Source organism: Pseudophryne corroboree, chromosome 6 (genome assembly GCF_028390025.1).
Source record: "Pseudophryne corroboree isolate aPseCor3 chromosome 6, aPseCor3.hap2, whole genome shotgun sequence".
NCBI classification, from domain to species: domain Eukaryota; kingdom Metazoa; phylum Chordata; class Amphibia; order Anura; family Myobatrachidae; genus Pseudophryne; species Pseudophryne corroboree.
The window spans coordinates 128,923,969-128,936,927 of record NC_086449.1 but is presented as its reverse complement, the minus strand read 5'-3'; the positions used below and the strand labels follow the sequence as shown (position 1 = coordinate 128,936,927).

At 41.7% G+C, this 12,959-nt stretch overlaps 1 protein-coding gene across 1 annotated transcript; it reads left to right on the top strand.

Annotated features, from left to right (window-relative positions):
- Positions 1 to 9,351: 9,351 nt before the first annotated feature.
- LOC134934499 (olfactory receptor 2T5-like) lies at positions 9,352 to 10,287 on the top strand. The gene has a single exon (XM_063929931.1). The coding sequence runs from the start codon at positions 9,352 to 9,354 to the stop codon at positions 10,285 to 10,287; it is 936 nt and encodes a 311-aa protein (XP_063786001.1).
- Positions 10,288 to 12,959: the final 2,672 nt, after the last annotated feature.

Genomic DNA, 12,959 nt, shown 5'->3' with positions numbered 1-12,959 from the left:
AGAGTGATTGACAGGATGTGGGTGTTTCTGGGCGGTAACTGACCGTTTTTGGGGAGTGTGTGGAAAAACGCAGGCGTGTCAGATACAAACGCAGGCGTGCCTGGGAAAACGCAGGCATGTCTGGCCGAACGCAGGGCGTGTTCGTGACGTCAAAAAAGGAACTAAACAGTCTGAAGTGATCGCAAGCTAGGAGTAGGTCTCGAGCTGCTCAGAAACTGCACAATCTTTTTTGTAGCAGCGCTGCGATCCTATCGTTCGCACTTCTGCTAAGCTAAGATACACTCCCAGAGGGCGGCGGCTTAGCGTTTGCATGGCTGCTAAAAGCAGCTAGCGAGCGAACAACTCGGAATGAGGGCCAAAGTTGGTTATTAAACAAATATATGTATGTGAAAGGGGATGTGGTCAGCATCCTGATGGACAGGATGCTGGTGGTCATGTGCCCGACACCGGTATCCCAACACCACTCAGGACACGGGCACCGGAAAACCGACCACTGACATCCCAGGGGTAAGTATTAGAGAGTATGTTACGGTTAGGGCCCAGCCAGTGGGGAAGCTAGGGTAAGGCACTAGGAGGGTTTAACCCTAGCCACTAATCCTGAACGTTAGCCCTAGCCAGCCTGGACATCCATTGTCAGAAATTAAAACCCCTTTTTCCATTTTATGTTTTCAGATTTTTTTAAGAAGTGATTTCTTGCCCGAGGGTGAGTTTTTACATTTTTAGCTAAAGGTTGTAAAAAATAATTAATAGTTTGTGACAGAACCGAAGTGAGGAAACCAACATCTGAAATTATGGGACAAGCAAGATGTGAAGTGAGGCTTTTGTGAATTTTGGGAGTGGAGACTCTAGCGCGATGGGGAAACAGATAAACATTTTTTTCCTGGATATCGCCCCCTTAGATATGGCCTCCTCTTATATTTGCTTAATTTTATTTTTGAAGGCCTCAGCACAAGCTTTCGGGATAGTAGTATAAAAGTTCTTATTAAGTTGGTCATAAGCTTCCTTTAAAGACTTGAAGTACTGTACATGTATAGTAAAGAGGGAGGTTGTCATTTTGGCGGCTTCTCTTTCAGGACAGTATAGCCAAATGTTCCAACCATCACAGTACATCTGTGAACTAAAAATGGTTATGCAAGTATACACATTTAATATGTGTGTATGTGTGTGTATGTGTGTGTGTATATATATATATATATATATATATAAAATTCTATTAAATTACATAACATCTTGACCACAATACATTTTTGTTTTTGCAATTTATTACATCATTCCATGAATTCCGACTACAAATTGACGTACAGTGTACGTTAATTATTTAGTCTCTAGAGATCATTTAAATTACTACATGTGTACAATCTTAAAATCTGCACATTATAAATAGCCAGAAAAGATCATGCATACTAATACATTGCTCCATTGTTTGAATGATCTATTGACATGAAATAAAAAAACAAAAAAAAAAGAACACAAAAAAAAACATTAAATATACTGAAGCAAGTTGAAAGGTAAGGGCTGTGCAATTTTTAAATAACAAATGCTGTACTTGATGTAGATGAAAGGCATTTTATTTGTTATATCACCCTTTTTACATGATTTTTTTTTTTTCATGATGCAAATGTAATCTACAGTTTTGATACAGGTAAATAGAACAAAAATATTGTCTAAGGATGACAACCATGGATTAGAAATACCAGCTGTAATACATAAAATTCGACTGTGAATACAATTTGAAATTCTTTAAAATATTCAGCCTGATTATATCTAGTAGGATATCCCAGTTTATTGTTGGATTTTATGCTCAGCATATGAAACAAGTTGATTGTAAGTATATAGCCTATGTCATCTACTGTGTTCTCTTTTCCTCATCACTCTGGTCACAAGGCAATTATTTCATGAGTGAGTATAATGACTGACAAACTGAGCGGGCTACAGTATTAAACAGTTCTTCTCTTTATTTTGTTCCTACTTTTCTTACGCTGACAGAAACCATTCTTACAGTTCCAAGTGACATGGGAGTGAGGGAAGGCATTTTGGGGACAGGAATTTACATGTATTTGGAAAGCGCTGCCTGAGACAGATTTATAGGAATACTAGCCATGCCTAAGTACTGACATTTTGACTATATTACTGCGGTTTTTGTTATTCTTTATTATTGATAGAAAGCCATAATTTTAAATATACAAATTTTCTCTTGAACAGTTTATAATGTATCTTGATGAGAATATTAAGGTGGCCATTTTGTCCGAATGTGTGGAAAATAAACCTTTGTTGACTAATGTGATTTTATCAACCTGGACAAATGATTAGGGAAGGAAGAAAAGAATGTTTTTACATTTAATGATTTATTATATTACTCATGATACTTTTATTACATTTGTTTGTAACTTGAGAGACAGTATAGAGAGAAGAGACTATCCAGTTTTTGTTATTTTATGTAATAGCAGCATTCATGAACAGTAAGTGATGTCATTGTTCAGACATCTTGAAAACTCACTCTTTTCAGTGATTTCTTGAGCAGGAACCAAATCAATTAATCAATCAATAAATTAATACATGTCTCATATCATAATAGTCCTTAGGTTTTCATTTACAACTTTGGATTTTTAGTAGTAACTTTGTTTCTCTATGCTTATCTTGGGCTGTCTTTATATTGGCAAAGAAGAAGAAAGGTTTGTCGCACTGAAAATTCAAATTCCGATATCCTGATACAGGTTCTGAATGAACCAAAACGTGCTGGATAAAGGTAGTGTGACTGTTTTTAGGGTTATTGATTCTATCACTGAATGAGGAGTGTTTAAGCTTCATTTAATTTCTTTAAGCTGGATTTTGGAATTTTTTTCCATCTCCAGGACAGAATCGATTACAATTAGTTTTTTCTGGTCATGATTTCTATTTATACATACACTTTGTATATACAGTATGAACCCTTTGGTTATGATTTTAACTTGTGCTATATTTTTAAAATATTCTTAATGACTACCCTGGAACATTTATCTACGTATTATTTCACCCGCATTTGGTATAGTGGAGAGAGAGAGAGAGAGAGAGAGAGAGAGAGAGAGATCTACGCAGTCCAGAAAATCAGAGGAGAAGAAACCTTTACGCGATTGTCAAAGATTTGAATACCATGAGACTGGGTATGTGTGCCAGCATTAACACACTGAGTTGTGAAAGATACATTTCTCTGCCAGACACAGAGCTTACTATTGTCAGTGGGGTATGTTCTCTTGCTTTATCTTGGTGACAGTGGTGGAATAGTGAAGAGAAAGGAATACTTAAGAATAGAGATGTGCGGCGGACACTTTTCCAGTTTTGGATCTGGATCTCCGCTCGTGTTTTGGATCTGGATTGGTTTTGCCAAAGCCACCCTTTCGGGTTTTGGATCTGGATGATTTTTGAAAAAAACATAAACAGCTAAAATCACAGAATTTGGGGGTAATTTTGATTTTACAGTATTATTAACTTCAATAACATTAATTTCCACTAATTTCCAGTCTATTCTGAACACCTCACACCTTACAATATTGTTTTCAGACCAAAAGGCAGCACCAAGGTCGCTGGATGACTAAGCTAAGCGACACAAGTGGGTGGCACAAACACCTGGCCCATCTAGGAGTGGCACTGCAGTGGCAGACAGGATGGCAGTTTTAAAAACTAGGCCCCAAAGAGCATATCATGCACAGAAAAAAAGAGGTGCAAGATGGAATTGTCCTTGGGCCCTCTCACCCACCCTTTTGTTGCATAAACAGAACATGCACACTTTAGCAAACCAATCATTTCAGCAACAGGGTCTGCCACACGACTATGGCTGAAATGATTGGTTTGTTTTGGCCACCACAAAAAAAAAGAAGCAATCAATCCCCCCACCAAAAAAGAAGCAATTAATCTCTTCCTGCACAAACTGGCTCTACAGAGGTAAGATGTTGTCCTCATCCACCGATTCCTCACCCCTATCATTGTGTACATCCTCATCCTCAGAGTATTAATTTGTCACCACTGGAATCCATCATCACAGGTCCATGTGCACTTTCTGGAGGCATGTGCTGGTAAAGGTCTTCCTGGAGGAATTTATAATTAATTTTGATGAACATCATCTTCTCCACATTTTGTGGCAGTATAGTAACCTCCTACGCCAATCGCTGACAAGGTTACTGGCTGCACTAAAAACACTTTCGGAGTACACACTGTATGGGGTGTAACTTAGGTAAAATAAAGCAAGTTTGTGCAAGGGCCTCCAAATTGCCTCTTTTTCCTGATAGCATGCATACGGACTCTGTGACATGCCTACTTGGATGCTGTCACCGACATAATCCTCCACAATCCTTTCAATGGTGACAGCATCATATGCAGTGACAGTAGACATGTCAGTAATTGTTGGCAGGTCCTTCAGTCCGGACCAGATGTCAACACTTGCTCCTTGCTGCCCTGCATCACCACTATTGAGTGGGCTAGGAAATTTGATGCTTTTCCTCACAGCCCCAGTTGCGGGAGAAAATGAAGGAGGAGCTGTTGACGGGTCACGTTCCGCTTGAGTTAACAAATTTCTCACCAGCAGGTTTTTGCACTTCTGAAGACTTGAGTCTACCGGAAAGTGGGATACAACGTAGGCTTTAAACCTAGGATCGAGCATGGTGGCCAAAATGTAGTGCTATGATTTTAACAGATTGACCACCCTTGAATCCTGGCAAAGCGAATGAAGGGCTTGATCCACAAGTCCCACATACTTGGCAGAATCGCTCCATCTTCGCTCCTCCTTCAATTTTTCCAGGTGATTCTGCAAAAGAATGATGAGGGGAATGACCTGACTCAAGCTGGCAGTCTCTGAACTGACTTCACGTGTGGCAAGCTCAAAGGGTTGGAGAACCTTGCACAACATGGAAATCATTCTCCACTGTGCTTGAGTCAGGTGCATTCCCCCTCCTTTGCATATATCGTAGGTGGCTGTATAGGCTTAAATGGCCTTTTACTGCTCCTCCATCCTCTGAAGCATATAGAGTGTTGAATTCCACCTCGTTACCACTTCTTGCTTCAGGTGATGGCAGCGCAGGTTCAGGCATGTTTGCTGGCGCTCCAGTCTTCAGCATGCAGTCGCTGAATGTCGCAAGTGGCCAACAATTTTTTGGCCCACCAACAGCATCTCCTGCACGCCCCTGTGATTTAAAAAAAAAAATCTGCATCACTAAATTAATTGTATATGCAAAACATGCAACATGCTGGAATTTGCCCAGATGTAATGCACGCACAATATTGGAGGCGTTGTCATATATCACAAATCCCCATGAGAGTCTAAGTTGGGTAAGCCATTGCGCGATGATGTCCCTCCATTTCCAGAAGAGTTTGTCAGCAGTGTGCCTCTTACAGAAACCAGTGATACACAGCATAGCCTGCCTAGGAACGAGTTGGTATTTGTGAGATGCTGTTACTGGTGCCGCTGCTGTTGTTGCTGCGGGAGGCATTACATCTACCCAGTGGGCTGTCACATTCATGTAGTCCTTAGTTTGCCCTGATCTTCTTGTCCACATGTTCATGGTTATGTGGAAAGTGGGTACAACTGCATTTTTCAGGACACTGAGGACACTTTTCTTAATGTCCCTGTACAGTCCGGGAATTGCTTTCCTAGTGAAGTGGAATCTTGATGGGATTTGGTACCGGGGACACAGTACGTCCATCAATTGTCTAAATTCCACTGCACTAATGGCAGATACCACACGCATGTCTAACACCAACATAGTTGTTATGGCCTCGGTTATCCGCTTTGCAATAGGGTGACTGCTGACATATTTAATCTTCCTTGCAAAGGACTGTTGGAAAGTCAATTGCTTAGTTGGAGTAGTGCAAGCGGTCTTCCAACTTCCTCTCTGGGATGACGATCGACTCCCAGAGCTGCAGCAGCAGTAAGCGTACCACTCAAGGATCCTCCGGAGGAATCCAGGTTAGGAGAGGACTCGTCAGTCATGCCAGTGACATGGCCTGCAGGACTAATTACGTTCCTGACTGAGGAGAAAATTGACACTGAGGGAGTTAGTGGTGTGGCTTGCAGGAGCTTGGGTACAACAGGAAGAAGGGATTTAGGTGTTAGTGGACTGCTTACACTCTTACCCAAAGTTTCTGAACTTGACAATGACTTCTGATGAATGCGCTGCAGGTGACATATAAGGGAGGATTTTCCTAGGTGATTAACGCCCTTGCCCCTACTTATTACGGCTTGACAAAGGCAACACATGGCTTCACACCTGTTGTCCGGATTTGTGGAGAAAAAATTCCACACTGAAGAGGTGGCTTTTTTGGTATTTTGCCCAGGCATGACAATGGGCTTTTTCATCCCACGGAGAACAATTTTCTCCATTGGTGCCTTATTCAAACAAACAACATCATCAGAATCCTCATCATCGTCAACTTCCTCCTCAGCACCAGCTACACCAATATCCTCCTCATCTTAGTGTACGTCAGTGACATCTTCAATCTCAACATCAGCAACTGGACTGGCAGTGCTGCTCCCAGCAATTGCAGGGGGCGTGCAAATGGTGGTAGGAGCCTCCTCTTTCCATACAATCTTGGGAAGGTCAGGCATAGACATCTCAACCACAGACACACTTGGACTCTCCTTGGGGATTTGTGATATCTCTGAACGCACAATTGTTTTTTCGTATGTTTTTACAAGCTTAATTTTTGTACATTTTTTGAGAGGGAGGAGGGCTTCCATCTTATTAAGAAGCTGAGCCACCAGTCATGAACCTAGGCCAAGGCCTTAGCCTTTCCTTGCCACCAGGTGTTGTGAATGGCATATTGCCAATCTTTCATTTCTCATCAGATAATTTATTTTGTTTTCTGATTATTCATTTTTGGTTCTTGGATTTTACATGCCCTCTACGACATTGGGCATCGGCCTTAGAAGACGACGTTGATGGAATTGCATCGTCAATGTCATGACTGGTGGCAGCAGCAGCTTCAGCACTAGTACTAGGAAATGGTTCCTGATCTACTATGTTGTTTCCGCCAAATTGTTGCTCTCCATTTCACAGGGCAGCACCCCTTTATTATTACAGCACACAGAACAGTGCACCTTTATTTTCACAGGACCTCTGTATTTTCACAGCATAAAGGAACAGTATACTTTTATTTTAACAGCAGCAGTACCCCTGAATTTTTACAGCATACAAGATTGGGCCAGCACCCTGTATTTTCACAGCATACAGGACCAGTGTGCTTTTATTTTAACTACAGCAGCACCCCTGAATTTGTACAGCATAGAAGACTGGGCTAACACCACTGTATTTTCACAGCATACAGGACCAGTGTTATTTTATTTTAACAACAGCACCCCTGAATTTTTACAGCATACAGTAGAACAGTGCCCCTGCCCCCATACTACACAGTGACAGCCAGGATAGAAACACCCATGTACAGCTGCAGCACCCCTAACAACAGATGAAACATCAGTGACAGCCAGGACAGCACCCCTAACAGCACAGGTACACCACAGTGACAGGAGCAGCACCCCTACAGAGCAACTGACTCCACCACCCACAGAGAGACAGAGTTCTGTCTCCCTCACTTTCCAAGTCAGGAGTGAAAATGGTGGCGACGCGCGGCGACCCTTATACAGAATCCAAAACCCACGAGAATCCGACAGTGGGATGATGATGATGATTTGCCTCATTTTGGTTTCTGAGTCTGGCGGGAAGTCCCGAGTCGGACTCGGATCCGGGCTAGGAGTGTGAAGTTTGGTGGGGTTTGGATCTTTGAGAACAAAACCCGCTCATCTCTACTTTATACTATATAAGGAAGCTATTTCCTCTGATGCTCTGCAATAGCAACTGCTGGCAGCAGCCAATCACCAGAAAAAGTGCTTTTCCCAGATTCATACATATGCCCAGATGTATATGTACATATATGTACCAGATGAACTCGCCGTATAGAAACTTTTCAAACTTTTTAAAAGGTCTCAATTTTTGTGTGAATGTTTTGGTGAAAAATATACTATAGTAACAGAACCATACAGGCAATGATGCATGGCTGTTTATATGGAATCCAAAAACCTGCGAGATTCCGACAGCGGGATGATGATGATGATGATGATGATGTTTTCCCTCGTTCTGGTTTCCAAGTCTGGTTGGAAGTACAGATTCGGATCCGGGCTCGGTGAGTAAAATTCGGGGGGGGGGGGGGGGGTATTCAGTTCTTTGGGAACTGAACCCTCTCATCTCTACCTTAGATTACATTTATGTGTAGAACACATCATTGATACCCGTGAGTTGGGTATGCATTCATTCTATATACAGTACATTGGACAGAGTTAGAAATGGTGGCGGTCCTGCATTCACCTTTCAAGCATTCTTCACCACATGATTCGCAGAGGGTGGACTAAGATATCACTTTAATTAGAACATACTGCACAGTACTACACATTTTGGTTATTTTTTGTATGTTTCACTATATGCTGATGAGGACTTATTTCTGAAAAGAGTAAGAGGAGGATTCACTTGAGGATAATTATGCAACTACATAGAAAGTACTCTATAATAATTGTACAGTTTTTAGTCTATAACAGAGATCCTCTTAGCAAAGTCATTCCCACTACTTTATACGGTATTTTTGTTATTTTAAGTGTGGTGACTATTTAATGGTGACTGTTCCTGGTGGAAATATCGGTTTGGGGAGACCCAAGTTGCACAATCTACACAGTGAGACACAGATACTTCAACAAAAGTAACAGATTTATTTAAATATACTTAGCTACAGGTCTTCAACCAACATAGATTTGTCCAATACAGCAATCCTAGGAGCCCTTGCTCGGTCAGTGAGGCTAGGATGGATTTCAGGTTCCTTAGCGTTTCTGCAGTCAATGTTGTTCTAAGGCAAAAAAGGCTGTCTCACACTTCCTACTTCTCACTTATATAGGAAAGCTAACAAAGTGCTGATATAAGTGCCAAATAAGGGTTTAAACACATAACTGGTTACATAAGCTATGATATAGCTACATGCCATGCATAGTAACAAGCTAAACGTATCCTTGGTCCTTACATATACTATATGGTAAAGCATAAAAACAAGTTAACTGCCACCCCAGGTGTTGTTGATGTCTCAGGATGTGGTAAAGATGTGTGACATGATGCAGGGCAGATTTGAGAGCAGTGAAGTGACAAAATGAATGACAGCCACCATCTTGTTACATAATTTTGTGTCTCCTATCACAGGTGACCTATCTGAGAGCTACTGCTGCTCCATTTTGAGAATCCAAATTTTTTATATTTTATGCATAACGTATGAGTTCATTATGTGAAGCCAATAAATGATATTTGTAATAAATGATTACATTTATCTTTTCTTCAAGACAAAACAGACAGAATGGATGAAAACAGCAATAATTACACTCTGCAAAAAGATTTCCATATCATCGCATTTTCCAGAAATCCAGGCAAACCAGCTATTCTTTTTATCTTGGTTTTATTTATGTACTTAGTGTCTGCATTTGGAAATATGCTTATTATAGAACTTGTATGTCTGTCTCCCAAGCTACACACTCCCATGTACTTCTTCCTCTGTAATCTGTCATTGCAGGACATAGTTTATATTTCCTCCATCCTACCAAAGCTTCTGGCCATCACAATAACAGGTGACACCAGTATATCATTCCCAGGATGCCTCATACAGATATTTATGTTTATATTTTGCCTTGATACTGAGTTTTTCCTTCTGACCTCCATGGCTTATGACCGTTATCTGGCCATTTGTAAACCACTTCAGTATTCGCTCATTATGAACAACAGGTTGTGCTTCCTGTTGATTATTTCTTGTTGGATTGCTGGTGCTCTAAATGGCCAGATGTTCTCATTGCTAATTTCTAAATTATCATTCTGTAAATCTCTGGAAATTAACCACTTTTTCTGTGAACTTAAAACAGTGTTGAACCTTTCATGTAATGACATAACATACATTATTACTATGATATTCATTGAAGGATTATGCATTGGTGTTTTTCCCTTTATCTTTATTCTGACCACCTATATTTTCATCATCTCTACTATCCTGAAGATTAATACTTCAGCAGGAAGACTTAAGACCTTCTCCAGCTGTTCCTCTCACTTAGTTATTGTTATATTACTCTATGGAACATCCCTTGGGTTTTACATGAGAACAGACTCTGAACAGTCAAATGAACAAGATAAACTTCTTTCCCTGTTATACACAGCTGTGGTTCCAATGTTAAATCCATTGGTGTACAGTTTGAGGAATAGAGAGGTTATAAAAGCAATGAAAAAATTAGTGAAAATTACTTTATGAAAAGTAGAGGGAGACCACTTTCTTTACATGATATACTGTAAACTGAATATCTACAGATGTGTCCTCATACAGTAGATTGTTACTCTAGGTGCACCAAAGAGTCCGGCAGTATGGATGGTTTAATGGTTAGTACTACTGAGGTCACTGGTTCAGTTCCCACCACGGCTCTACTGGGTGGAGTTTGGATATCCTCCCCATTTTTTGTGGGTTTCCTCCGGGTACTCCAGTTTCCTCTCCCAATCCAAAAATATACCGGATAGGTTAATTGGCTTCCAACAAAATTCACCCTAGTGTGTAAGTGTGTGCATGTACATGTGGTATGGAATATAGACTGTGAGCTCCACTGGTGCAAGGACTGATGTGAATGGCCAAAATATTCTCTGTAAAGTGCTGTGGAATATATGTGCACTATATAAATAATGGGTATTAAAAAATTATGGGGGACATGTACTAAGCAGAGATAAAAGTGGAGAAGTGAGCCAGTGGAGAGGTTGCCCGTGGCAACCAATCAGCGTTGAAGTAACATTTATAATTTGCATACTTTAAACATAACAGAGCAGCTGATTGGTTGCCATGGGCAACTTCTCCGCTGACTCACTTCTCCAGTTTTATCACTGCTTTTTATTACATGTCCCCCTAAGAGTCACTCTAGGTGTACCAGGGTCCTTGCCACTCAGCGTTGGAAAGCATACCTTTTTTCACATGCTGCATCTCATTCACACTGCCAAAAAATGCAAGTAGCAACAAAACTACATTAATAGCATACACATACTTATACATCTGTATGTGCCAAAGCAGCAAATCTGTATAAAAAAGGTTCCAACACGAGCAGCTGTGGCTATTCCTCCCTCTACCTTCCATTATGCTGAATCTGTGACTTTGTACATGGATTAGGTGGAATGTACTAATACATCTATAACAAAAGTCATAATTTACAGTAGTGTCTCTAGTACACTGTAAGTGGCATTATATGCAGCTACAACCAGTGGCGTTTTAACAGAAGAGGGGGGCCTGTGTGCAGACTCCAGGTGGGCCTCCTCTTCATGGCGTAATAGACTCTGGCATTGTGCTAGAGTCTTCTGCACATGCGCAGGTCTCGCCATATTCCGGAGACTAAAACCCTACTGCTCATGTGTGGCGGCCATTTTGACAGCAATTTTTTTACTGCACCTGCATCTCCAAAGAGGGACTCCGATAAGGTAAGTAAACAACTGGGTGCAGTTTGTGGAGTGTGGGCCACCATGGACCCAGTGGCCCATGTACAACACACACATTGGGGTTTATTTACTAAGATTCGTAATTTTCAGAATCATGTTCAAGTTCAATCACGACTGACATCGACAGTGTAAATTTGCAACTTTTTGAATTGATTACGACTAATTTACTAAGCTGTCGTATTCGTATTTTCCGTATCTTCCGATGTCGATGTCATTCGTGCTTTTCTGCTGTAGATTGCGGCCGCGTTTGCTATTTCGCGGCCGCGTTGTTGTGTTTTTTTACGACTGCGTCACAAGTCTGTTACGGCAGTGATTTGGAATTTGCTGCCGCGTTTTTACTCCTAAGTTTCGTTTTCGTCACGCGGCCGTGATTGGTTGTATTCGTGAAGGAGGAGTGTCTGTGCATGTTACTATAAAAACGCCCCAAACACTCCGCACCTCGTGGGTTTAGCTAGTGGAGAGGAGAGAGGAAGGTGTATTTGGAGTTGGTGAGTTTGGTGGAGTTTTTGGTGGATTTGGAGAGGAGTTTGGTGATTGTTGAGTGCTGTACTGTGTGTGTTAGTAGTCTTGTGATCTTTGTAGTATTGTTTTTTCACAGTTTGTAAACTTTTTTGTCCTTGTTTTTTTTTTTCAGTCTTTTGTCATTGTTTGTGAGTGAGTGAGCGTGTGTGTTGGCTGTGTGGTGTGTAGTAGGAGTAGTGGAGGAGTGTGTTTTGTGTTTTCATTTTTCAGTGTTTTATGTTGTTTGTCATGTCCGACTCAGAGGTCAGTGTGGTGGCGGAGGTTAGTGAGGTGGCGGAGGTTAGTGAGGTGGAGGCTGGTAGTGAGGTGGAGGCTGGTAGTGAGGTGGAGGCTGGTAGTGAGGTGGAGGCTGGTAGTGAGGTGGAGGGGGGTAGTGAGAGGGAGGAGGTTAGTGAGGAGGAGGAGGAGGGGGTGCCTGTTGCTGTATTTTCCAGTGATAGTGATGGTGTTGTGGCTCCGCAGCCACGCACCACTACCAAGACTGGCAGGAATATAAAGTTCAGCTATGCTGAAAACATGGCGTTGGTGCGTGAGCTGATGAAGCACCATCGCCAATTGTTTGGTCAGGATGCTGCCAGGGTGTCCTCCCGCAGGAAGTCTGCCCTGTGGGGGCAAGTCATACTTGCTGTGAATAGTGAGGGTGTGGTGAGGCGGACAGAGGACACGTGCCGCAAGCGATTTTATGATATTAAGCGGCGTGTCAAGGCCAAGATGGCCAAAGAGTCCAAATCTGCACGGAGAACCGGAGGTGGGCCACCTTTACGTGTAAGCTATCGGGACTGGGAGGAGCCTGTGCGGGCATTGATTCCTGGCGAAGTGGTGTCTGCTACTCATGTCCGGGATTCGGACCGACCCACGCAGGATGGTAAGTTTGATTTGTAATATTGTTCTTAAAATGTCTGTAAAATGTAGATAATATCATTTTTAAAGTGT

Bases quoted from the DNA above. Each gene is read 5' to 3' on its own strand.
- LOC134934499 (XM_063929931.1), top strand. From the start codon at position 9,352: ATGGATGAAAACAGCAATAATTACACTCTGCAAAAAGATTTCCATATC.